This window comes from Scleropages formosus, chromosome 21, assembly GCF_900964775.1.
Source record: "Scleropages formosus chromosome 21, fSclFor1.1, whole genome shotgun sequence".
Taxonomy (NCBI): Eukaryota; Metazoa; Chordata; class Actinopteri; order Osteoglossiformes; family Osteoglossidae; genus Scleropages; species Scleropages formosus.
Genome location: NC_041826.1, coordinates 7,554,775 through 7,582,415, shown reverse-complemented (window position 1 = coordinate 7,582,415; position 27,641 = coordinate 7,554,775). Strand labels below are relative to the sequence as shown.

At 45.0% G+C, this 27,641-nt stretch overlaps 1 protein-coding gene across 3 annotated transcripts in view; it reads right to left on the bottom strand.

Moving 5' to 3' along the window:
* Nucleotides 1-23,209, bottom strand: part of ube2e3 (ubiquitin-conjugating enzyme E2E 3 (UBC4/5 homolog, yeast)) — a 29,018-nt gene extending 5,809 nt beyond the window's left edge. The window contains exons 1-3 of one of the 3 annotated variants that reach the window (XM_029247460.1): nt 23,043-23,209; nt 21,434-21,639; nt 20,161-20,211 (exon numbers count right to left, since the gene is read on the bottom strand). In XM_029247460.1, the coding sequence (XP_029103293.1) occupies nt 20,161-20,211; nt 21,434-21,633 (251 nt within the window). In that variant the 5' untranslated portion in view covers nt 21,634-21,639; nt 23,043-23,209. Of the gene's footprint in view, nt 1-20,160; nt 20,212-21,433; nt 21,640-22,254; nt 22,374-22,649; nt 22,707-23,042 lie in introns of those variants that run through there. The other 2 variants (XM_029247461.1, XM_029247459.1) reach the window with 2 other exon arrangements.
* Between the last annotated feature and the right edge of the window lie 4,432 nt (nt 23,210-27,641).

Here is a 27,641-nt window from a genome sequence, read left to right as displayed (position 1 = left end):
AACAAAAGTTTGAATTAATCAGAGGAAGCAGTCACTTTAATGTACAAAGCTCCAAATAATGCAGCTCTTGCAAGCCTAGTATGTCAAATCAGTAACAAAAAAATCCACAACGTAATCATGGTACTGTCACTTTTATGTTATTTATTCCAGAGACCGACTGTTAACAGTCAGCACTGTTACAGCACCAAACTGAGGTCCCAGAATTGTTTGGTAAGTTTATGGGACAGCTGTGTGTGGTATGAGTTGGCTCTGTCTCAGTATCAGTGTTTCACTGCTTCCCAAAGCAGCACGTGCAAAACGTGTTAATGATTAAGCTGTGACCCTGTGGATGCATCTCAGTGACAGACACTCCTTCCTGGGTATAGAAGAGGAACAGTCATCGTGTGTGGTTCCCACTTGATTCAAAAGCATTCACATTAATAACAACATTGTATGTAATGGCTGAAGCAAGTGAGTAGTTCTTCACTAGCTTAAAAACACAGGCTCAATATTAAAAAAAGCAAACAAAGAAACTTATGCAGCACATCTGCCCACGTTTGCAAAGAGCACAGTCAATCGAAGTTATTCTGTTTAAAAGTTAAGAATAATAATCTTCCAACTGAAACTCCACATAATGCTCTCCTTTTATTTGTCATAAAATATAGTATTCTTTGGAACAACAAAATCATTCCATGATTACTTGGTAAAGGTAGTTTTTTCTGCCTCCCTTCTGTACAGCTTGCTTACAGAATAGCAACCTAAACAAACTAGATAAAAATTAGGGAGTGGTCATAGAGCAGTGTGCAGAATGAAGCTAATGGCCATTTTTACAGTGGAAAAAATGAAGACTTGCCATCAACAACAAACCATTTATTACTTTCATTTTGTTTTTTTTTTTTTAATGTAACCATTGTTTAAAAACAAATATGATGCTAAAATCAGTTAAGTAAGACAAACAAGTAGCCACTCTGGGGAGCTAGGAGGTGGGGAACATCATGTCTTTATATTTAATGTGCTGTTAGGAGGAAGAGAAAGACAACATGCTGAAAAGTGACACAAAACCATCCTAAACTGCAGCAGCTGGCCGAAACATGGCTATGTCCAAGGAACAAAGCCTAGTTTCCACCCTGCCAGTTATCTGACAGTTGAAGGAGACACAGATCACTGCATACTTATGCTGGCATCTTATGAATAATTACATAGTCAGCTTTTTTTAAATGTCAGAACCTCCCGAACTCGCTACTGTACACAAAAGGAAGGATTCCCAATAGGAAAATGTTGCCATTGCCTCAGCTACAGTTCAATGAAACATTACATCCCCAAAGAAAAGAAATGACATGATAGCATAGCTAACACTGCTGAATACTCTAAAACAATGCTGAAACAAAAGTGTTCAAAAAAAACATTCTAAGGGTGCGCATCACTGGTATGAATCATCATCTTAGAATATTCAGCACCAAGGACACTTGTCTTCTTTCCGAAGAATGCTTAGCAACCTGCAAAAGTTTTCTGTTATTATATTACAATGCTAAAGCTGTGGGGAAACAGCAGCTTGTAACAATCTCCAGCTTAAAAGTCTTATCTTGAATAACTATATTAGCAGCCATCCAAACTGACCAACTTTGACAGGACAAACATCACTGAAACATGGGAGAAACCGTGCAGGCTGGGAAATCTTATGTCCTCAATACCTCATACTGCAGCTGGCAAGAGTTTGCAAATAAAAGAGGCGGAAATGATAATCACTGCACATCATGTTAATTTAGTAAAAGCACAGCTGTATTCCTAAATTCAACTCAGGTTCACTGTGTCCATAAGAATCTCGCTCAGTTTCCGTAACTGCTTGTCCTGGTCAGGGCTGCAGTGGTCTGGAGCCTATCCTGAAATCAAAAGCTGAGAGGGCATATCCTGGGCAGGATGCCAGTTCATCACAGGACAGCCACACATGCACACACTCACTCAACTATTCACATACTAAGGGCGACTTAAACTGACCAGTTCACCTGAACTGTATATTTGTGGACTGTGGGAGGAAAGGGGAAGAACCAGAAGACAGCCACACAAACATGGAGAAAACATGCAAACTCCACACACACTGAGCTGGACACAAACCTATGCTTGATCAACCTAGGTGCTGTGAGGCAGTAGCACTACTCTCTGCACCAGCGTAATGCCTCAAAAGAACCTATTTTCTACAAATAAATAATGTACTAGTATCTTGCTAGAATTTGCTGAATGAAGACTGGATTCCTGGAAAGAGCTGGTTAAAATACTTAGAGTGGTACGTGTTAATATGGCTTCATATTGATTTTCTATTCTTTTTATAAAGCAGATTCAATCTGCTGCCATTCAGGGTTAAGTTATTCCCTGTCAGTACAAAGGATGGATCAGTATATCAAACTCTGATTATGAGGTTAATAAGGAGCTTGCTTCACTATGCCATTTCTTGTCACTTGCCAGCATTTGTTTTTGACTGGAGTGCCGAGGTGACTCACACATAGCTTACCATACATGTACCTTACAGTTAGCACTCATACCAGCCTCAATTCTCTACAGTCACATCTAGCTGAGAGCTAGGCTGACACTGTGCCATGTTGCTACAGAGGAGATGGTTGCTTTTATGAACACTTTAATATTCACCAATAAACATTATTACATTCCACCTCGGAGCTAATGGGCCGCGATGACACATCACACTTGAATTAGCATCTAATTGTGCGTTCATTGCCAGCCCTGAAGTAAGTGCAATAAACAAAATGTCATAATCAGCAACAAACTAATAGAGTGCCTTCAGAAAGTATTCAGACACTTCCACTTTTTTCCCCACATTTTTACTGTGTTGCACTTATTTCAAGATTGGTTGAATTTATTCATTTTTACCAGCAATAGAATTGTTTTGAATTGTTCTGCAAAATTATGAAAAATAAAAAAACTGAAAAGTATTTCGACTTCTTACTATGTCACTTGAAACTGAACTCAAGATGTATCCTATTTCTTTCGATCATCTTATATTTACTCATGTAGTAGACACTTTTTTCCAAAGCGACTCCATATTCAACAATATGTAGTATTATCAGCACACACCTTATTCACCCCAGGTGATTTACAATGCTAGATACAATATTAAAGTGTCTAGAAAAGTATATACATCTATAGACAGATCTAGAAAAGTGTATGGAAAAACTGGCAATGAACTGAAGGCTCCCATGAGCACAGTGCAGAGTGGCCTCCACAACAGTTTGATGGACTAAGTTTGAAACCCCCAAGACTCTTCCTAGAGCTAGCTGTCTGGAAAAATTGAGTATTCAGAAGAGACGGGCCTGGTCAATGAGGTAATCAAGAACCCAACAGCCACAGTAAGAGTTCCTGTGTACAGATGTGCGAGTCCCTGCCAGAAGGGCAACCAACTCTGCAGCACTCTGTCCATCAGGTTTCTATGGTAGTTAGATGGAAGCCACTCCTAAGTAAAAAGCAGGACATTACCAAGAGCATAAGGAAATACTTCAGAGATTTCAGTTTTTTCCTTTTAAAAATTGTAAAAATTCCTACAAATGTGTTTTCACTTTATTATTATAAAGTATTGTACATCATTTGAGGGCAAACAAAAACCATTTCAATCCAGCTTGAACCAAGCCTACAACAGAATTAACTGGAAAAAGTGGAGGGGTCTGAATACTATCTGAAGGCATCGTAAATCTTGCTTTTACCAATGGATTTCTGTTACTGATGCGTTAATAAGATACCTTCCTTTCTAGTTAATGTTTGGTTGACGCCAACACAAATTTATAAAGACTCCAGCCTTCTTGTGATCACAGAAACTACATGTAAATTAACCCACTATTCATTGGTATATTACAAAACAGTACATCACTTTTGTGTGTTCCAATTGGTTTCTACATTTCACTCTACAATACATTTAAATACGGCCTTAGAGTATCTGAACGAAAACTTAATAAGCACCTTGAAGTATGTAATTTGGAACAGACGCAGCAGTGCTGATTTAATATAACCCTGCTGCTCCTATCAAGTTTCAGAACTTGACCTGTAAATCTGAGTGTACTGGCTGCCAGGCCAACTGATATGCAGTTGTACACATGTACACCTGCTTAGGAAGAATTACTCATGGTCACCACTGACCTACAGAGGGAATTTATGACCCTGTTCAATGAGAAAGTAATGTCCTGTTAGAAAAAACACTGGGCGCACACAAGCCTGCACATTCAAAATACTAAATAACATTCCTGGCCTTCTAGTCCAAAATGCTTTGCAATTTCTCTCATGTACATGTAAGGCACACCCATTATTTACTTTCAGATGCGTATTGCACAAATTAACTGATTATGCAAGACTGCAGAGATAAATAAACAAGATCAGATGCTCAGATGCCTCCATCTAGAACAAATAAGCCCAGTGGTTAGGGATAACAAAATAACAGGACGTAGACAGAACAGTTCCGAAGAAAAAAGATGAGTGTCTTTGATAAGACACACCAGTGACATAAATTACACAGAATTAAACTCATCTTTTTCTTCTTTTAATATAGGTAAAATCATAACAGTAACATTTCTATAGCCAGTTAAGGTAGATACCTAAAATCATAGGTAATGTTCTCTGTTACCAAACAAATGGAAGAGTACAGACTCAGGCATTTCCTTAAAGGCTCTTGAATCTGCTAGAATATTTTCCAGCTGTAAGAAGTGTACTGTGGAACACAAGGAATTTCTACTGGTATATTCCAATTCAACTCATTACTTTCATTCTTTAGAGACATGTCATATATCTCTATTGTAGAGAGATTATCAAAAAACAACTATCACTCAAATTTTACAGATGCATATGTATATCAATGTGGTTTATGCAAGCCTGTGAAAGAACTCACATTACTTAATGTAATAAATATAAAAGTTAAAGGAGCACAGGGACTCTAAGGACAAGGTGTAAGCAGCCTGTAAATTTAACACTAGCCCTAAGAGTGACACTTTAACCCATTGAGTGGGTGGGCAGAAGGGACCACCATGAAGAGGCACCGATGCCTGTGGTAGAGGCTCCACTGCAACTTGTTGTGCTGAGCCCCTGAAAATGGAGAGAAAAAAATGGAGAGAAAAAAAATGGAGGAAGCCATTTGATAAAAATAAGAGATGGAAAAAAGAAACCATCCCCCATACACTGTATTTACCAACCCCGCAGTTGAGCTACTTCAGCAGGCTGGCACAAAACCAGCTCAAGAAACAGATCTTATGGTTATTAGCAGGCCACACCATGGTGGGTCTCAATCAGATCTCAAAATACCCTGGTCTCCAGTGGGCTACCACACACCACTGCCTGCAGGCTCATTTATTCTAAGAAAGCCACACAACACAGCAGAGCACAGCAAGCACTGCAAGCAAAAAGCCTTTCACTGGCTGCTCAATGGGATACATGGAGGCCTCACAAGGCCCTGGCATCCCCTCACTGTGGTCTGGTGTATGTGAATTCATGCAAAGGAAAGGGTTTCAGGAAGAGTCACTCCTTTCAGGGCATGTGACTGCTGTGCAAAAGCACCAGTACTCCACCTCATCAGGGAACCCCGCTAAACCACAGTTCCATCTGTCTAAAGGCCCCGTGAGAGCTATGGTTTGAAGTCCAAAGCATACCCATTTTTAAAACCATAACATGCCATATTCAGCACCAAAAGTTCCACTCCAGAGCTTTTCTTCAAACAACAGTTATTGTGTGATATGCTTCATTTAAGTCAGTCGCATGCACACATTTCTGTGCCTGCTGTATGCAGAGCGGAGCCACTTAACAAGGTTCAAACCACAATTTCCAGTTGTGCTGCAGGTCAAACTACCAAATGCTTTGTCACTGTTTGTCTCATCCCGTTGGCCAACACTTACTACAAGATACTGTTCGTGACACTGTATTGACTGTAATTCCTCTGGTCAATCAACCTTTAAAATATTGTAATGACTGTGTCTTTGAGGCCCCAACATGCTTTAGGAAACATCCTACAGGACATCAGATCAGTTTTTCTTACAGCTACATATGCAACTGCAGCTGGACATGTTATTCTCTACTTTTTTGTATGGCAGTGTATTTGGTTTGGACAGGTACACTAGTCTGACTGGTCCCAGACACTGCATCACAAGTCATCCTACAGGCACAATGAACACTTTGGAGAGTTGATCCTTCAACAGGCCAGTGCTCTCACTTTTAGTTCTGAAGACCAAAGACAGTTCTAAAGAACATCACAGCGAAGAATAGAGCGCAAGGGGCAGCAGTCCATGGTATTGGCAAGATCAAAGTTGGTGAAGCACTGAGAAAAACCCCCCTCATCCAGCCTCAGAGGAATGCAGAGTAAGCAGATCAGACCTTTTTCACACAAACACGGCTCTATGCATCTATCCGTGTGAAACGACAAATTTAATTTAAATAGAGCTTATAAGGAACAAAATAGAAAATATATGCCAAGACTTTCAACATTACCATAATGTGAAAAGGGTAAAGATGGATATGTCCATCCATCCATCTTCCTCCGCTTTTATCCGGGGCCGGGTCGCGGGGGCAGCAGTCCGAGCAGAGTACTCCAGACCTCCCTCTCCCCGCACACCTCCTCCAGTTCCTCTGGGGGAACCCCAAGGCGTTCCCAGGCCAGCCGGGAGACATAGTCTCTCCAACGTGTCCTGGGTCTGCCCCGAGGCCTCCTCCCAGTGGGACAAGCCCGGAGCACCTCCCCAGGGAGGCGTCCAGGAGGCATCCGGAACAGATGCCCGAGCCACCTCAACTGGCTCCTCTCGATGCGGAGGAGCAGCGGCTCTACTCCGAGCTCCTCCCGGGTGACTGAGCTCCTCACCCTATCCCTAAGGGTGCGCCCAGCCACTCTGCGGAGGAAACTCATTTCTGCCGCTTGTATCCGCGATCTCATTCTTTCGGTCATGATCCAGAGTTCATGACCATAGGTGAGGGTAGGAACGTAGATCGACCGGTAAATTGAGAGCTTCGCCTTACGACTCAGCTCCCTCTTCACCACAACAGACCGGTACAATGACCGCATTACTGCAGACGCCGCACCGATCCGTCTGTCGACCTGCCGCTCCATTTTTCCCTCACTCGTGAACAAGACCCCAAGATACTTAAACTCCTCCACTTGAGGGAGCAACTCCCCCCTAACCCGGAGGGAGCAATCCACCTTTTTCCGACTGAGAACCATGGCCTCGGATTTGGAGGTGCTGATTCTCATCCCCGCCGCTTCGCACACGGCTGCAAACCTCCCCAGTGCACGCTGCAAGTCTTGACTTGATGAAGCCAACAGGACCACATCGTCCGCAAAAAGCAGAGACGAGATCTCGCGGCCACCAAAACAGACACCCTCCGTTCCCTGACTGCGCCTAGAAATTCTGTCCATAAAAATAATGAACAGAATCGGTGACAAAGGGCAGCCCTGGCGGAGTCCAACATGCACCGGGAACAGGTCTGACTTACTGCCGGCAATGCGAACCAAGCTCCTGCTCCGGTCATACAGGGAACGAACAGCCCGTAGCAACGAGCCCCGAACCCCATAATCCCGAAGCACCCCCCACAGGATGCCACAAGGGACATGGTCGAATGCCTTCTCCAGGTCCACAAAACACATATGGACTGGTTGGGCAAACTCCCACGAACCCTCCAACACCCTAGTGAGGGTATAGAGCTGGTCCAGTGTTCCACGGCCAGGGCGAAAACCGCATTGCTCCTCCTGAATCCGAGGTTCGACTATCGGTCGGATTCTCCTTTCCAGTACCCTGGCATAGACTTTCCCAGGGAGGCTAAGGAGTGTGATCCCCCTGTAGTTGGAACACAATCTCCGGTCCCCCTTCTTAAAAAGAGGGACCACCACCCCGGTCTGCCAGTCCAGAGGCACCGTTCCCGAACTCCACGCGATGCTGCAGAGGCGTGTCAGCCAAGACAGCCCCACAACATCCAGAGACTTGAGAAACTCGGGGCGGATCTCATCCACCCCCGGAGCCTTGCCACCGAGGAGTTTTTTGACTACCTCAGCAACTTCAGCCAGGGTAATGGACGAGTCCCCCTCCAAGTCCCCAGCCTCAGCTTCCTCTACGGAAGGCGTGTCGGAGGGATTGAGGAGATCCTCAAAGTACTCCTTCCACCGCCCGAGAACATCCTCAGCTGAGGTCAGCAGCGCACCACTTCCACTGTAAACAGTGTTCGTGGAACACCGCTTCCCCCCTCTGAGTCGCCGGACGGTTTGCCAGAATCTCTTTGAGGCCGACCGAAAGTCTTCCTCCATGGCCTCACCGAACTCCTCCCAAGCCCGAGTTTTTGCCGCGGCGACTGCCAGAGCCGCGCTCCGTTTGGCCCGTCGGTACCTCTCAGCTGCTTCAGGAGTCCCATGAGCCAGCCAGGCCCGATAGAACTCCTTCTTCAGCTTGACGGCATCCCTTACTTCCGGTGTCCACCACCGTGTTCGGGGATTGCCGCCGCGACAGGCACCGGAGACCTTATGGCCGCAGCTCCGAACAGCCGCACCGACAATGGAGGAGCGGAACATAGTCCATTCAGACTCAATGTCCCCCACCTCCCTCGGGACCTGGTTGAAACTCTGTCGGAGGTGGGAGTTGAAGACCTCTCTGACAGGGGCCTCCGCCAAACGTTCCCAACAGACCCTCACTATGCGTTTGGGCCTGCCAGGTCTGTCCAGCTTTTTCCCCCGCCATCGAATCCAACTCACCACCAGGTGGTGATCAGTTGACAGCTCAGCCCCTCTCTTCACCCGAGTGTCCAAAACATATGGCCGAAGGTCAGAAGAAACGACTACAAAGTCGATCATCGACCTCCGACCTAGGGTGTCCTGGTGCCAAGTGCACTGGTGGACACCCTTATGCATGAACATGGTGTTCGTTATGGATAAACCGCGACTAGCACAGAAATCCAATAACAACTCACCGCTCGGGTTCAGATCAGGGAGGCCGTTCCTCCCAATCACGCCCCTCCAGGTATCACTGTCGCTGCCCACGTGGGCGTTAAAGTCCCCCAGTAGAACGACAGAGTCCCCAGTGGGAGCGCTTTCCAGCACGCCCCCCAGGGACTCTAAAAAGGCCGGGTACTCTACACTGCCGCTAGGCGCATAAGCACAAACGACAGTGAGAGACCGTTCCCTGACCCGAAGGCGTAGGGAGATGACCCTCTCATTCACCGGGGTAGACTCCAACACATGGCGGCTGAACTGGGGGGCTATTAATAAGCCCACACCAGCCCGCCGCCTCTCACCTTGGGCAACGCCAGAATAGTGGAGAGTCCACCCTCGATCGAGTAGAGTGGTTCCAGAACCCAAGCTGTGAGTGGAAGTGAGCCCAACTATATCTAGACGGTATCTCTCAACTTCCCGCACCAGCTCAGGCTCCTTCCCCGCCAGTGAGGTGACATTCCAAGTCCCAAAAACCAGAGTTGGCGCCCGAGGTTTGGGTCGGCCGGGCACTCGGCCCCGACCACCGCCCAAATCACAATGCACCGGCCCCTTACGGTTTCTCCGGCAGGTGGTGAGCCCACCGAAGAAAGATGGATATGTTATTTCTATTATTAAAGGCACAGTGATTACTGGTCAAGCCACTCCACATGCTGTAATTACTTACTGTTTTAATTGCAGGGTGCAATGTCATTAGGAATGTTTTACAGGTCTTAGCTGTGAGGTTCTAAACCAAAAAGGGGTACTGTAACTGATTAAGCAGTGGATCTGTGCTAAATAATTGCTGAAATCACACGTTTATCCTCAATACATATTGGAAGGGCTTGCCCTTGGAAATAGTCGATTTAAGGTAGTCATGTTAATCTCCTCATTGTACACGGTATTCCTTCCCAAGACAGCAACAACGTGCAGTGCATACATTCTATTTTGAGGGGCAAGGTTCAGGAAGTGGCCAGTGAAGAGACTACATGCAGCATTGTCAATAAACCTTTCTCACAGAATTTAGCAGGTGCACCTCCACGGTGAGTGCCCTGCACGTGTCCCTCAGCCACAACCATGAAACCTCACACACTGTGGTAAGAGTATAGCTACTGTATATTGCCGAAGTGGAAGTGAAAAAGGCTTCAAAAACTAATTTTAACATAAAAAATGCTCATTAAGAATAATAATATAAGACAATGAAAGCTATGCCCTGGAAAGAAGTTTTCTCTGTAGCTTAGGTCTATAGTTTTTCTGTAGTAGTAGTATCAGTCTCAGGAGAGTGGTTGTGAAAACTGAAGATAACACCTGTAAGTAAGGAGTGAGTTATTGTCTAATTATTGCCGCTGCGTCCGACAGGCTGTGTTGGAACGTGACTTTGCCGGGACTTGTTGCTATGGGATCTGTCAAGACATTTAACTCTACACTGGGATGCAGAAGACACGCGTACAAAATGCCTTTTACTGATTTTCCAATCTGATAAAAAAATCCTTCATACCAGTGAAGAGAAACAAAAAGAATGTTTAAGCATATCTGGTGCTTCACTGATTGAAATAAAAGAATGGGCACTCAAATGAAACCACTTTAGATGCTATAAAAGAAAAACACAAGAGGTACTTTGGCTTAGACTATCAAACTGTTTAGCCTATTTATTAGGTTTAATTCAGTTTAAAGATGAGACTTCTCTGTATTTAGTTCAATATGCCAAATTTCAAATTCCTCAATGACACACCTCTGCAACTGTAATATTTTTTTTCTCAACAAAAAACTAAGCTGCAATTTATAAGTACTGCACAACAGCATTTGTAACCACAGTAAGCCTGCTAGTGCAAATTCCTTATGCTAACCTGCCAGTTCCAAGCAGTCCATGGTGAGACCACAACCACATCCCAGTCCCACTAGACACAACAGATAAATAGATGGGAGTAAAGAATTAAGAAATGCGCAAACACCAGCAGCTCGGTAACACCGGCTTCCTTGCTTTATGCAAATTTATTTTCTTGCATAATACTGTCCCAAAGTTCAAATACCACCTGCTGCTCGCTGCTAGATGAGCAAGCTTTCTGGAATGACGTTAACTGTACACTCTACCGCTTGCCGGCTATGCAGGGTGGAAACGCTGTTGCCCAGACACTGGGTACAAGAGATCCTACGTAAAATTACATAAGACAGTCCACAAAGACAAGTAGTAAACTCAGTGTAATTAGCATTCCCTGCACGGTAGGTTTTTTAAAATAAAAAAAAAATAAAATAAATTAAAAAAAAATCTGTAGTAAAAAGTCATAGCTGGACACAGCAAGCTTTATCAGCATGCAAATGATTGCAGTTTGCAGCAGCATGTTAAGACTGCATATGACTGTTGAGAGGACAGAAGATATTTTGTCAAATGAAAAGAACAAAAGACACTGAACTGTGAAGGATAAAAAGCAGACTGATGACTCACATTTGTCAGCATGTTGTGTACCACTAGGAAAGAGGTACTTTCACCTAGAAGAGTTAAGAGGAGAAACCAACTGGAGCTGACAACTTTTCAAGCTTCGCTCCCTGGTGGAGCAGGGGTCTTCCAAGTCCCTCCCTGGTTCTCACGTCCACACATGGGTGTGGACCAGTGGGATCCTCACCAACACTGCAGTACAGAGCATTGTGCTCAGGAACTACGTGAAATCCCTCAGCAATCCCATATCTAGCATACAGACAGGGCTCAATCAAGGTCCAACAGCCACACAGCACTGCTGAGAAGCACAGGGAAACCACCTGCGATGGAACTGGCATTTTACAGTTCCCACAAGCAGTAAATGACTCACTACACTTAATAAATCCATTTTCACATATTGACACAAAAACCAAAGAAACAAAATTTTAAAGAAAAAGCAGTAGTATCATTGTAAGCAGCAGTTCCAGAGGAACCAAATGGACAAAAGCACTACAATGCATCTAAGGTCACATTTATTCATTTAGCTGATGCTTTTCTCCAAAGCAACTTATACTGTTAAGCTGCTTACAATTATTTACCCCTTTATAGTACCCTTGAGAAAGGTACTTACCCTAAATTATTTCAGTAGAATTATTCAACTGTATAAATGGGTAAATAACTGTAACCTTAACATTGTAAGTCGCTTTGGAGAAAAGCAGCTAAATGAATAGCTCTAAATGTATACAGCTGGATAGCTTTAGTGGAGCAATTGAGGGTAAATACCTTACTCAGGGATACTATAACTGAAGGTGGAATTCAAACCTATGACCCTTGGGTTCAAAGGCAGCAGTTCTAACTACTATGCTACCAGCTAACCCACAGAGTAACAGTTGTATGCTATTGTGCAGTACTCTTTCCCTTGGTTCAAAAATTCATATCCAGGTTTTCAATTGGGCCTTATGAGGAAATTGCAGCAAACAGACTTGTGAAGCAAAAAATAACATTCATTCACAACATTTCAGTTTACCAGCGCACTTTACAGGGTCACTGGAGTTTAATGGCTTGTGGAGGTTGTATTCATTCATGCAGCCATATGATTTTCCTGCCTGTTACATCTCATTTCACATAAGTTCTCTTATAATGTCTACATAATCTAAACATATTCAACATTTAATAGGATCCACGATCGCTGTTGTGATAATCATGCTGTATTACTTACCAGGTTACTTTTACAGAACTCTAAAAAGTGAAACATGCATAACTGAAATTAACTGATTTCAATTAATAGGGGAGCGCGGTTGCGCAGCGGGTTTGACCGGGTCCTGCTGCTCTTGGGTGGATCAGGGGTTCGAGTACTGCTTGGGGTGCCTTGCGACGGAATGGCGTCCTGTCCTGGGTATGTCCCACTCCAGCCCTGCGCCGTGTTGCCAGGTTAGACTCCGGTTCACCGCAACCCCACTTGGGACAAGCGGTTTCAGACTGTGTGTGTGTGTGTTCGCGTGTATGTATGTGTGTAATTTCAATTACACTATCAATTCCAGAGGGACATTTTGTTTGGTTGCAGCAGTTATACATACAACATGCATATACACATACATACAGACAAGCACTACAAATTAAGAGATAAATAAGTGGACTAAATGAATAACTTTGGCAGATAAGCAAGTGTAAGATGAATGATCTAGAGCATATGATCTAAATATAACAGCATACATGTTCCATTTTTATTTAGCTGTAGCAGTTATGCAGTCTAAAGCATTGCATGCACGGGTAGCACAGTGGCTAGAGCTGCTGCCTTTAGACCAGAAAGTTGCTGGTTCAAATCCCACCTCCAGCTATTTTATCCTTTAGCAACTACTTACCCTAAATTGCTCGAGTAAAATTACTAAGCTGTATAAATGGGTAAATAATTGTAGGTAGCACTGTCATCTGCTTTGGAGAACAGTATCAGCTAAATGAATAAATGTTAATCTAAGTCATCAGAAGAAACTCAAATCTGAATAAAAAAGGGCATCAAAACTTGCACTACAATATACATGTGAAGCAAAGATCTGAGGACAAAGGCCTACACTAATAGAGTCGGGTCTAGTTGAAAATACCCAAGAGGAAGAAAGGCTTTTCATTTCACAGAAAATAATTCCATGTAAGCATCTGAGACAAATCCACCCAAAATAAAAAATAAACATTTAGCAGGCACATTGGTCGATTAAGCCAAGCCATTATCATTGCAAATGGGTTGAAGGGTTTCAGCAATAAAAATGTGTGTTAAACAGGGCAGAACAAAACAAGTATGTGTTTAACAAGACTTCACATTACAGTTTCTGAAGTAATTATTACAAATCAGTCAACCATTTAAAGTCAAAATCCAGCAATATCCACCAAGCAGCAGATTCAGAGTCTGTGTGCTACTATAAATGGTTAACAGAAAATTCTCATAAACACTGTCCATTTACAGCCATTTCCAGAGTAATTACAATATACTCACTGTGGTGCTACAGCCTAAAAACATGACACTGTACTGCAAAATATAGCATTTCAATTTTCCATCTAATAAATAATTGATAATATTACTAGCACTTGAACTTTACATTCTCTTGTCTATTTAGCTGACATACTGACAACTGCTGCCTCCCTAATGGATAATCGCTAGGCGAGGATTTTCTTGGCAAGCGAGAGCATGGCAAACCAAATCCATTTAGGTTCACTGTCTGCCGCCAGCCTTGGAGCCCTAAGGCAGAGGTAGGAGCGTGGGCCTTCCATCTAATGTCTGCTGCACCACTTTTGCAGGTGAGCGAGCCTTCAGCTACAAATTTTAAATAAAGAAACCCCTACGTGATTGCCGCTGCTCACTGAGGGTGGGCCACATCAGACTTGATATGTAGCTCAAAGTATCCGGATGAGGCAATGGAGCCGAGTTGCAGAGGGGCTGAACTCGCCAAGGTGACAAAAAGGGAATGGCCTAATATTGGCATTCTGTAAGCATCAAAGCCATAGCAGATTTGTTCCATTACATAGGGAGATGGAAGAATAAATTGTGCAAATCAAAAAAGGGAGGTAGTGTTTGAAGACATTTCAAACCTTGTTACTGATCCTTTTGAGTAACTGAAAAGGTGCTGCCTTTTGTGTGTACAAAATAAACTAATAAAAATGGAGAACGGCTCCAGTTCTTTTCCCAGACCCTGTGGACAGGCAGCCAACCTTCTCCACAGCATGGTAGCTACTACCATCAGCTGGAGGCAGATTGCTGGGGACTTCCTGGAAGGTCAAACTCTAATCGGCAACACGGTCCCACGCACCTGGGACAGGCTGGCCGTAATTAACAGGCAAATTAATGAAGTAGAGGAATAGCATGGCCTCCCTTGTGCCGGCTACGCAAAGCAGACCACATTAATCACACCCAATGCTGTCGGGGGGGTGGGGTGGGGCAAAGATTTTGATATGTTAACCAAGCAAATCAGGCCCATGGCAAAAGCAACCTTCACCATCTTTGTCTGAACACCACCATCCAGACAGCCTGTGACCTCCTAAGGAGAAACCTTAGAGCCAAGAACTTTGTTGGAAATGGTGACAGCTAGATGCTAGTGACAGTACTCGGGAACCCTGTATCACAGCCAGTCCCAGATAAAGACCTGGACAAAAACCTTACATCCCAAACAGTCAAACCACAAAGGCTAAAAGCATTAAGTGTAGTGCTGCCTGCTGAAGGGAGATGCATGCGAATAAGATTAGAAAACGCAATCCCCATATTCTGCGCTACCAAGACAGCCGCAGGGGTACGCCTGCTTGCTGGGTTATTGCATAATCCCTCAAAGCAGCACAGAGAGCCTCGGGGGAACCTCCACCAACCCAAGCAATCACTGGCACCATGTTCACCCCCTGAGGTTCATATGCTCTCATAGGCTTGCATGTCCCAGTAAGCATTACAGCTGGGATATCCCATTTCAAGCACTGAGTCCTTCACCTTTCACACAGTGCTGCCATAGACTCTCCTGACACTGACCTTGCCTCAATCCCTAAACACCCAATAGACTGGTATATATTGACCACTGCTGCAAAGCACTTCTCTCATGAAACTCTGTGAAAAGAATGTACTAAAGGTCAGCGGTCAGCAAGAATTTAAGAAACCTAAAATGAATGGTTGCGAAGGGTTTCTGGCAGAAATCCTCTGCAATAAAGCGCTACACGATGACCTCCAGGATATTTGAGTGTGCTTACATCCACAGCCAGTTACTTGTTTATTTGTCTGACAGCTTGGCTGTGAAGCCCTTCACTAAATGCAGTGCCAGTACCTTTATTCAAGAACAACTCTGGAGCCCCATTTACAAAGTACACACCTTCATTCAGGATACCGATTTTAACAACAAACAATAAGGGAGCAGTTCCGCTTACAGGCAAATAAAAAAAAAATCTTTCAGCTCCTTAGAAGGAACCTGAGAGCCAAGAGCTGTGTTTTATTTAAACACATAAATGCGTGGCGAGTCTGGGGTTCGAGCCCTCCTTGGGGTGCCTTGCAACAGCCTGGCATCCTATCCTGGGTGTGTCCCCTCCTCCTTCAGCCTTGCACCCTGTGTTGCTGGGTAAGGCTCCGGCTTGTCACGACCCCACTCAGGACAAGCGGTTGTTGACAATGGATAGATAGTATGGTTCATGAATTACCTTCCCATCCATCTATTTACTGCACTGTCCCCTGCATTTTTACTACACATTTTCTCATTATAAATTTCAGAGCTGTAAAGCAACTGTTTCGAAGAGGAAAGCCTGTATTCAGCATGTAATCTAATTCAGACACTATATAAAGCACTTCCAGCATAATTTGCAGAACAGCAGACCTGAATGAACCGCACTTCCTGATTGGATGCTCTGACTAGAGGAGGCTGATGTAATCAATAACAGTGTTTTCTGCCACAGGAAACATTTAAATCCACTGATCTTTTGCATGGAAGTTTAAAAAAAAAAAAAAAAAGACTTCCCTAGACTAGAAAGGACTGGATATATTACTAATTACAGCATATTATGTTTTATCCTAACAACCCATAATATGTCAAAAGCTGGCAGAATCAACATGACATGAATTCGGAGGCATGAAGACAGCTTTAACAGAATGGAACAGATGAGAGAGCACAAGGAAAGCCATAAGTAGAGTCCACACATTCTACTACAGAAAGCTTAATTTTTGCTATGAACATCTGTCTGACCCACTGCCTCAAGGTTTAAGATGACACTAAGGGAAATGTATCTTAAATATCCATATGCAAAGATGCAAATGGGTCTCTGATTTGTAAATTTGAAACACAAAAGTCAATTTATTTCACCTTTTTTAGCATAACATTCATACACTGTAAAAATGTCTCATGCTGTTTTCATGTGAGGCAGTGTAGTGGGTAGAGTAAAACGAAAAAAAAAAACAAAAATTCATTCAGCAAAAAAAAAACCTTCAGAGATGATCAGACACGCTGTCAGGCACTGGGGTTTAATCTGAAGCCCTCAGGTGACAAAACATTGGGCTAATCAAACGGTGCATGAGAACTGTAAACAGTACAGCTCGGGAAAAAAGAAAGGCACACACTTCATACACAACTTCAAACAGAAACGCAACAAAACACTGAGAAAAGCTGGATTAATTGTGAGCAACTGAAGGGTTGTATTAATCCCACAATCTGGCCTGCATTACATGGTGTGGGTTATGTGACACTAATTAAATCAGTTTAATAACCCCTCAGATGTCTCACACCCTCCAGGTATACAATTCACTAGGGACTTGCTCCTTCTGTGCAATCTGAGAGGAACTGTACAAGCCAGAGATGGAACTGATCTATATTAAGGAGTTATAAAACATACCAGTACAGCCCATAGCAGTGAAAATCATACCATAACGCACTATAAAATATCTACAGCACATTGTTGAGTAATGATGATAAATTTCAAAATTCACTTTTCTTGGTCATTTATTCATCTCATATTTCAAGGAACAAACAGATTTAATAAAGGCGCAGACAGATTATAATACAGGGCCTCATGGAATCCTTATAACTAACATCTGAAATTGCAAAGCCCAGAAATAAATCTGGAATGTAAACTTTGAGCAATGCCATAAAAGATTTACTTAGCAACAAGAAATTAGAAGAAATTCACTTGAAGATGTGACAGCAAAACTCTGTTCTCAACATTTGTCTATGATTTATAAGCTGTTATTTATAGGTTTCAAAGTGTGACTATGTTGTGTGAAGTACAATACCATCTATAAGCAAGATGGGGGAAAAAAAAGAAAAATCAGATTTTCTAAGTTCTGGGGTGGGGGGGAATCAGAAAGGGTCAACAAAGAGGACACTTCTGCAAAAAATAAGACAGAGCAGTTGCTTCGCAGCAATCGTTAGTCAGCACTTTCCCTGAAGAGACACCTGAAATGGGGAACCAGCGCAAAAAACGATTTGAGAAGTAACATCAGAGAAGGCCAGTTCTCACACAAACTGTGCTGAGAAGAAGCCTCAGGTCATTCACTGCCAGCAGGGATGGTGGAGAGCACCCAAAGGCCTATCTATCCGTGTTCAGATTCTCATTTTACTTCCTTCTTGCTCAATGACATTGAAAAACACACACACACACACCCCCCATGCTTTCACTGTCAGATTTTAACAAGCATCATGACATCCTAAAACTCTTGACTTTTAAACTTGAGTTAGAAATAAATAGAAATAAATTCTAAAAAAAAAAGACATACAATGGATTTTCCAGAGCACTCTTTTGCCAATTCCATTCAAACTTCAACAACCCTGACTACCAAGTTCCACAAGTCCATATTTCAATGGGGTTAAACAAATTTTCAGAGCAACACAGAAAACAGCGGGCATGAAGCAGAGGCCTCTATAACTTTGTTGCCACTACGTCCTCGACCCAACACTACACTAGCAGGAACAAGTGTGTCCCCTGTGTTCACCTGGTTTAAAAGCTCACACACACCAACAATGAGACATTTGGTGGGGCAGAAGCCTGAGTCAGCCAAGGCCAAAAAAAGCATTTCCATCTTCCTGTATGCTGAAAGGGAGCCCCTTCATTCAGAAAGCTGGCCTGACTCAAGCCCAGCAGGTATGGGAAATTTGTTTAACAGAAAATAATTAATGAGAACTGCAGAATGGAGAAGTAAAAATGCAAAGCTTTCTACCTTCAAACCCCTGGCTCAGGGAAAATAAAACAAAAACTATATGGGTCAAGATTAATTAATAAAGGTCAATAAAAATGTTCTTCAGAATTCAGGACCCATGTTGAAATTACCATTTGCACACACCGAAAGCCAACCTACTCGGCAATATTTCTGTATAACCATTTTTTCACGAAAGATTATTTTACAGATATTTCACCAAAATTATACACAAAGCTACAAAAACATTCCTGGTTATAAGCTCTGAACAGGAAACAAAACTCATGGCCTTCAACAACTGCACACCCAATCCATGTGAACTTTGGCAGGAATACCACACTATATGAATCTCAAGGAATTTAGTAGAAATACTGCATTGCATGCACCACATGATAGAGAAAGCTCTAAACTGACCCTTAAAAGGAACAGGCAGACAATCTAACAATTAGTGAGATCCGGGGCAGCACAGTGGCACAGCAAGTAGCGCTGCTGTCTCACAGCGCCTGGGTGGTGTGAGAGGAGGTGGGTTCAATCCCCACTCAGTCTGTGTGGAGTTTGCATGTTCTCCTTATGTCTACAGGGGTTTCCTCCAGGTGCTCCGGTTTCCTCCCACAGTCTAAAGACATGCTGTTCAAGCTCACCCATAGTGTGTGAGTGACAGAGAGTGTGTTCCACTGATGTATGGATGAGTGACCTATTCCAAATAGTGCATCTAGCAGTGTAAGCCACCTTGGTCAATAAGGTGTGTGGGCAGATAACATTACATAGAGTTCATTGGAAGTTGCTGTGGAGAAAAGCATCTGCTAAATAAATGTAAATGTACATAAGTTTACACAGATTTTACAAAAATCTATGAAAAATATTGTTTTACTTTTTCCACATCCTTTCCAACTACAGAAAAAAATGCTGAAAGATTTGAAACATTTTTCTTTAACACACACTCTAGGAAACTATGAACTAACAGTATGGTTTAAGTTTACTAAATATAACAGTGGAAAATACAATTCCTTCAGAATATTCTGACTTCCACTTTTTCTATCTTTCCACAGTGGCAATGTATGTCATTCAAGATAACAATGAGTTTAGGAATAAATATGGAACTGTAAAATCAAAACTCTCACCACCAAAAAACAAATACATTACATAGAAGCATTTAATCTGGCAGTTTGCTAATTACAGTGATATAACCTGAGATAGACCAGGACTGAGAGCAACAGCAAAGATTCTTTTAAATCTAATATATTCATGCAACACTTTTTTAACCTGCAAGAATTCTGCAATACTCCAATCTGCTACAGACCATGTGCACATAAAATTAAAATGCATGTAACATACAAGTACACAGAGAAACCAGCTCAAAGGCAGACACAGTCAAAAAGCATGTCTTCCTTTTTAGGAAACACTCAACTACTTAAATCGCAACAAATAAGACATTACCCAAATACAATTAACTCATCTATCTCCCTTCCAGCTTTTAAGTCAGTACTGACAAGCATTTAGGCAACTGCCTCAACACAACCTAAACTTGCCTTAACATGTCAGCCTATCAGCTAAACGTAAAGTATCCATTTGCAATGGAAAAAAGTCTATAACCCAGATAATTATCAGGCAGCCAAACTGAACAATCAGCTAACACAAGATCAGAAATGCAAAAAGTAAGAGAAAAAAGAATTAATTAACAAAAGGTAAAAGGGAAGAGGAGCTGTCTCATACCTGCAGTTTGGTGGAGGATCCAAGGTGATCTCAGCCAGCTCTTTCTGAATTCTGCAGGAGAGAGGAGGCAGGGCTGTAAGGGATCACAGTGCCCTCTACCAGCGCAGCGATAAATGCAGCACACTGGTTCTCCCCTTGCTCACAGCTAACATGGCTGCTTCCTCTTTGTTCTCAGAGGCATAACCCGAATCCCAGAGCAGGCAAACTTTTCAAGCCCCAGTTTCTCCTCGCTTCATTGCCTGGCTGTGCCCCTGTCCACACGAGTGCAAAGTCACCCACCCCAGGCACCCGTCCTGACCCCCCTCCCTGGGTTGCACTCACTTTTAGCATGAAAGATTTTCTTTTAAAGCTTATATGCAAATGAGGCACAAAAGAGAGGGGAGGGGGGATGCCCAAGCATATTTGACAAGGGCTTTAAACAGAGCTCCTGCACTCTTCCTGGAGCATCATTAACAGTGACATGTTACATCTCCTTTTTACAAAATCAGATGAAAACTTATCCCCATAATTTTAACCTGCAATACTTTAGATCATTTTACATGTACGGATTGCTTTGGAAACCATGGCGTGTCCTATAATCTTTTTAGAAATGTATGTGTTTACTTGCTGTCTGGGTGTTAGGCTTGCATTTATATTAATGTCCAGCTTTGAAAATCCGAGAAACTACACAAATGTCCTGGCAAACGTGTGCGTGTGTTTAAGATAGACACACAGCTACAATACTCCACCAACTACGGCAAGCCATCAGATATTTTAAAATTTTAATTTTTATCTCTGAGCTCAATTTCAGTGATATAGTTTTTTTGGAAGATAATTTCAAATGAGTGTATGCAAGTGTGCTGACAAAAACCAAATTCACAATTGGTAGTCTTACAAATAACTGCTGTTTCTAACATAAAAACACTAGGCCAGAACACATTACGAGAATGTCTGACTGCACACGTTCACATTGAGCCATCTAAAACTTTTAAAATTATTAGTCGTTCAGTTTCTTTTCAGTCCAGAATAAAAACAAGTAGTCACAACAGCAGCCCTGAACGAAGATAGCCTACAATTAAAATGACACTACACGCACACACATATATTAACTATGATTTTGGTGGCATAAGGTAGAAAAATTAATACCATACATAAACGTTTGACTCATTTTCAGCACACATCCTTCTGTTCCTCTTCCTCTTGGACGCAGCAGGTGTGAGGCTCCCTACCACCTGGGCACGACAGTGTGGGGGGGTTCCCGACCCCTCGAACACAGCGTGTATGGAGTTCCTACCGTTTTGCGCTGGTGGACAGCTTGGCCGTGGTTTTGCTCGACACTTTGCTGCTCTTCTTCTGCTGCTGGCCGCTCGACGGCTGCTTCCGCTCCGGGTGCTCTTCGGCCTCGGCCACCGGCGGGTCCCTCTGGTCCGCGTCGGAGCTGCCGCTGCTGGTGCTCGGACTCTCGTCATCCGACCGCTGCCTGTCGCTGGACATCCTGTCCTTTGGGACGCAGAGGACACAAAAGGCCATCAGAGGACGTGTGGCCCCATCCCCTCCCTGTCACCTGCCCTGAAAAGAGCCATCAGAAGCCACCACTGCGCTGGTGACAGGCACACCGCCTGCCGCTCTCTCACACCTTTAGACGTGCTGTCACAAGTTCATGCAATTTGGGGACAACTGTTTGCTCCCTCCCATACGGCCCGAGCACTGAAACACTTTTAAATGTGTTTCTAACAGTCTCCACAAACTGGACCTAAGACTCCGCAGCGCCTGGGACATTTGACTATTCATCATCACATCATCGCTGCTTGAGTTTCTGCCTTTCACTGCTCTGCAGTCTGCGAAACTTCGCGGAGATGCAGCAAGACGAGAGAGGCTCTGTCGTTTCGGCTTTTTTACACTACAGCTGCTACAGTGGAAACGAAACAACGTTCCTCAGGACCACGATTCAGTAATATCAGTCACAGTGCACGCGCGTGCAAGACTTGTTGTTGTGTGCAAACGGCGCTAGACAAGACGACGACAGGAAACCGAAAATGGACACTGACTAAACACGGTAAGTGTGAAGTAAAACAACCGCGGGCACAGACGGTGTGGTGGATATTTTTTACTAACTGCTGTCATCCTGAAGGACGAGCGACGACGACGACGGCGGGGGAGCCGTTTTAACTCAACACTCGACAAGCCACGAAAACGTTGACGACGCGACTTGACTGAATCGTTTTCGACGCGGGGAAATACTGTTTGACCGAATTAAAAATTAAAAGGAAAAAAAAAAAAAAAAAAAAAACAGCAGCGGGCACATCTGCCAGCGACCGCACCGCTGACACGAAGTGTCGTTAGCTTTAGCTACGGCTAATTCTCCTCAGACGGACCGCGCCGCTCGCACCGCTCGCGCCGCCCCGCGCGCCTCATCTCGCGCGTTCCGCCGTTTCCCCGGCACCCACGAGGAGCCCCATTCCCACCGAAATGTAGCACAGAAAGAAACACAAAAAAAGAGGACTATTTACAGGAGTAGCCGCGCACGGAATATCGGGGGAAACCCGAGGGCTGCGAGGGAAGCATAATTACACCTTCTCACCGTGAGGGACGGGGGGAGGAGGAGGAGGAGGAGGCGGTTGGGGGGGGTCCGCTGGCGAAATAAAACGTCTAGATTTTGTCCACTTTCAGGGGAGGACGTAGTTCTGGCGACGGGCGAGGGGGCAGAAGTACGTTTACACGGTCCGGGGAGCAAGTGGAGGGCAGCGAAGCCGAGCCGCGAGCCCTTTGTGGAGGAACAGCTCTGTTATGGCATGGTGTACCAACTGATGCGTGAAGTCCGATCCGAGCGAAAAACACGGCGAACGGACGGCCTTCCTCCCCGCACCCCGGGCTCCCGCCACCCCCCGCGGACTTCTCTTTACCTTTCGCGCGGTCCTGTCCCGATCCGGGGGCGGCTAGGGCTCTTGGAAATCCTCGGGAAATGGAGCCTGGAAGAAGACAGGCTCCGGCCGAGCTGTGAGCATTGGAGAGTCGGAAGGAGAGAGAAAAAAGCGCTGCAGTGGCGGCTCGGCGCCGGCAGGTGGCGCAACGCTGCGCCGCGCAGCGCGGAGGACAAGCGTCGGGGGCGCGGAGCATCGAGGGGCGGGGCCTATCAGGCTCCTCCCTTGAAGGGGGCAGCGCGACGGGCATGAAAGGGCAAGAAGTGTGTGTGTGTGTGTGTGTGTGTGTGTGTGTGTGTGTGTGTGTGTGTGTGTGTGTGTGTGTGTGTGTGTGTGTGTGTGTGAGTGAGTGAGTGAGTGAGTGAGTGAGTGAGTGAGTGAGTGAACGGCGCAACCTCTTCGCGCTGACGCTCCCGTGCAATGAAGCGCGAGGACCCTGTGCCTGTCACTCACTGTGACCGCGAGGGCTGAGCGCTCCGGGGGAACCGCTGCCGCCGGGCTGCACATGATCATGGGCAACGCCGACCTGAGCCACGTGAATGAGCGAGAGGCTCCGAGAACCGCATCAAAAACCACATTTGTTTCGCGTGTCACTTTCTTGTGTGTCTTCCTTTCAGGAGCTGGGCATCCGCCACAAAAGCGTCCTGAAGAATGGCTGGAGAATCGGGTCCACGTTTCATAAAGGAGATCTTACAAGAAGAAGGGGGGGGGGAATCCCTGAAGATGTTTCCCTTCCCCCCCGCCTGACGTTTACGTTGGATTACTAAATACATCAAGACACCAGTTTTTATTTATTTGTTTGTTCGTTCTAATATTTTAAATGCAGCACTGAACAATTTATGGAGGGGAAAATGGGAGACTAATGAAAATATGAAGTGTCCGACTCTCAGCCTCAGGGTTTGAGTTCTGGAAGAACATCATCTGAAGTCTCTCTGAAGGTGTTGTTAAATTAATAAGTGTGTCCGTAGCTGCAATAATCATTGACTGTTAAATGCACCCTTATAGAATTACAGTACTTCTGTCAGTCTTGTCCGGCAGTTCGCTTTTTATGGTTGCTTGTGAAAATGAGAAATGTGTCGCATTTTCAGAAGAGCGGTGATTTTTATTTAGAAGACGTTGTTACAGGTTTTCGTTGATGATGATAACCCGAGCATTATTTTTAAAGCCAGACTTTTCCCCTCCGAATCCTTGAAGTGACAGGCAAGTTTTATTCTATTAAATGTGTGTGTAAATTAGTTTTATGGTCCTCATACAAATGTCAAGTGTCCCTTTAAATGTCAGGCATTAAATTTTCTTATAGGTCTCACGCTATCAGACAGAGGCTGCCTTTCATTTCATTACATTTTCCTTCCACATTGCTCACTAGTAAACCACAAGGACTCCACTGCCCCACTCCCCCACTACCTGAGACCTTAAGGCATATAAATGACCAAACCATATTCTCATGTTTTAAAAGTAATGTAAAAGGTTTGCCTGAAAGCTTTGAAGGTGTGGAGGGGGCGGTGGGCGCACACTACCCCTATCTGATCATGCCCGGCCGTTGTTATACCAAGGTGAGCAAGGTACTTGACCTCCATCGCTCCAGTAAATTATCCATGTGTGCATATGTGAAAATTTGTTTTGGATTAAAAAATGCAGAAACTTTCATGACAGCTTTATGTCATCCATTATTCTCTCTTTTTTGCCCCTTTGTTACACAGACAAGTGTCATTCTGGCACATTTTTTTTTTTCTTGTGTTAGGACACAAAACCTCAGCCTTCACCTGTTTCGACTATTTCAGGGGATGAGGTAGGTTTGCGTTCCGGATTGGCACGAATTTAGCTCATTTGGCAGCCTTAAGGCTCTGTCCTGCATTGGATTTCAAGCATCTTGTTACCCGAAGCAGCGTTCCACTGCGCGGCGGCTTGAAACCTTCACCTCGTGCTCTGAAAGCGCCATGTCCTCTGCATGGCCGCTGAAGCACAGTATGGCTTTCGGTGAACAAATGTGTGCAGCGCGGCATTTTCTCCGCCATGTCTACAGACCTCCTCCGCCGCTCCTGTCTGAGCCTGTGCCCATTCGTCCGTGAAGCTACGAGGCTCAATTATAATCCACGGAGGAGGGCCGTGTTTTGTAATGCAATTAGGAGAGCTGGATGTGTCATGCACTTGGAGCATGAGCTCACTAGCGTTTGCTCTGACATATCTGCAGAGAGAGCATTGTTAACCGTGACAAGCAAAGCTGACCTTCGGTTTTTTGAGATCAGACGCAAACAAAGCATTTGCGGTTCTTTTTATGTCATCGAGGTATTGCTGTGGTATTCAGTAAGCTTCGCCACAGAGGTCAGATTAGAGATATCACACTGCCAAAGGCCTAGGCTTGAAAGTCCTTGGACAATGGGAGAGGTTTGAATACTGCTGCCCCAACTCAAAGGTGTCGTTTGGTAGCAGCATTGAAACCCCCAGCGGAACGAATGAGCGGCACTGTTCAGTAGGAAATGGGGAGGCCCAAACCATGCGGTGCAGCGTCACGGGACAAATGACGCCCCGTGTTTTTCGCTTCACGAGACGGAGGTCAGAAGGTGACAGAGGAAAGGGGCGCACATCTGGCAGTCACTTCCCAGCGTGCAGCTGGAGAACACTAAACCTTTGGGTTAAACGATGAGGTGTCAGAGTCAGCCGCCGGCGCTCTGAGGTGAGGTTCGGGTTCTGCATCAGATACACAACGGCATGAAGCTTGGAGCAAATCTGCTAAATACCGCAAATAGCGTTTAGCGTCGGTCCCTCTGCAACGGCACAGCAGCTTTGTCGCGTACATTTTAGCCTGACGCACTCGCTTTCTTCAGCCGCCTGTCCAAGTCAGGGTCGCAGTGGTCCGGAGCTTATCCTGAGCGCAAAGCTCACTAGGGTACACCCTGGATGGGTAGCCACACATGCAGACATTGATACACTCCAGTCAAATCAGTGCCACCAGTTAACCTGAAATATGTCTTTGAACTGTGGGAGGAAACCAGAGCACATGCAGGACACGCACGTAAACACAGGGAGGACGCGCAAACTCCACGCAGAATAAGATGGATTTGAACCTATGCCGGAACTGCCGAGGCTCTTTGAGGAAGCAGTACTTCCCCCAGGGCCTCAGTTGCCACCATGTTTCAACTTGTACTGTTTAATAGTCGAGAGAGCAGCAACCGCGCGTCATACGGGGGTCACGTCCTGGTCCGCGTCACGCCGTATCTTCGTAGGAGCGAGCAACTCGTGTGAAAACAAACAAATTCTCATTCGGCTGGATGGAGCCTAGCATCTGAGAAGAGCTCCGTTCATGAGATGCTACTTTCGTTAAAGTTGCGTTCTTCCACCTGCTATGGAACAACCTAGTTTTTCTTCCTTTTCTCAGCAAACACGCCACCCAGCTGAGAAAGACACCACGAGAAATCCAGTCGGGTCCGTCGTCGGCCGGCTCGGTACAGATAACTGCTGATAAGACCCGGCAAACCGCCAATACGCAGCTTCCCTTATTTGAATGTTGTAATGGATATTTCAGTACTTGTAAACAGTACCTTCCTGCTGATTCTCCAGGAAGCATTTCAAGTACTGCCTACGCTGTGTAATTTCTACACTTGTTCTTACACACACACACACACACACACACACACACACACACACACACACACACACTGTCTGAAACCGCTTGTCCCGAGTGGGGTCATGGCAAGCCGGAGCCTAACCCGACAACACAGGGCAGAGGGCTGGAGGGGGAGTGGACACACCCAGGATGGCACGCCAGTCCATCACAAGGCGCCCCAAGCAGGACTCGAACCCCTGACCCACCAGAGAGCAGGACCAGGCGAAACCCACTGGGCCACCGCAGCCCCCTCTTCTTCTTACATTCAACCTCATAAGCAGTACCATAAAACGGACCGAACACCTTATTTCAGCATCCACACACACACACACACACACACACACAGCAGCAGCACGGAGTGCCAGTTATCGGAGGCGTACCCGTTTACGCACACATTTAGACTGATGAATTATCACAACGGCAGTTGAGTGCATCAAAGCCGCCTTGAAATCCGAAGCTGCTGGACCAGTTCTCAGGCTGCTGTTCTGCCCACCCTATCCTGTCTTATAATAGTGTATTTTAAGAAAAGCACGGTATCGTGGTAATTGCTGTGTGAATATTCATAAGATGAAATGAACATCGAGATCCATATCCTTTCAAACCGGCGCTACGTTGTGGGCCCGGTCATGAATGCTGCTGCACTAGGGGTGGGCAGACCTGGATTTGTCTACCTGCCAAGCAGCAGGCTGGTGGTTCCGGAGGCCTGAACATTTCTGCACGGGGACGGGGGGACGGGGGGGGGGGCATCTCACTTTTGAGACTTACCAGCAATGACAGCAGGTTGACAGAGATGGAAGCCAAAGAGAACAGTGATGCATGGAGGTGTATTTTCCAAAGGGTGTCACCGAAGTGATGTATAAGGGCTCCGTTCACCCGCGACGTGGGGAGACACAGATAAAGCGCTTTGGAAGGCACGCATCGATGAGAGGAGCGCCGTTAGCCAGGGAAAGCGCGGGGCTCGGAGAGCACGAGCGAAT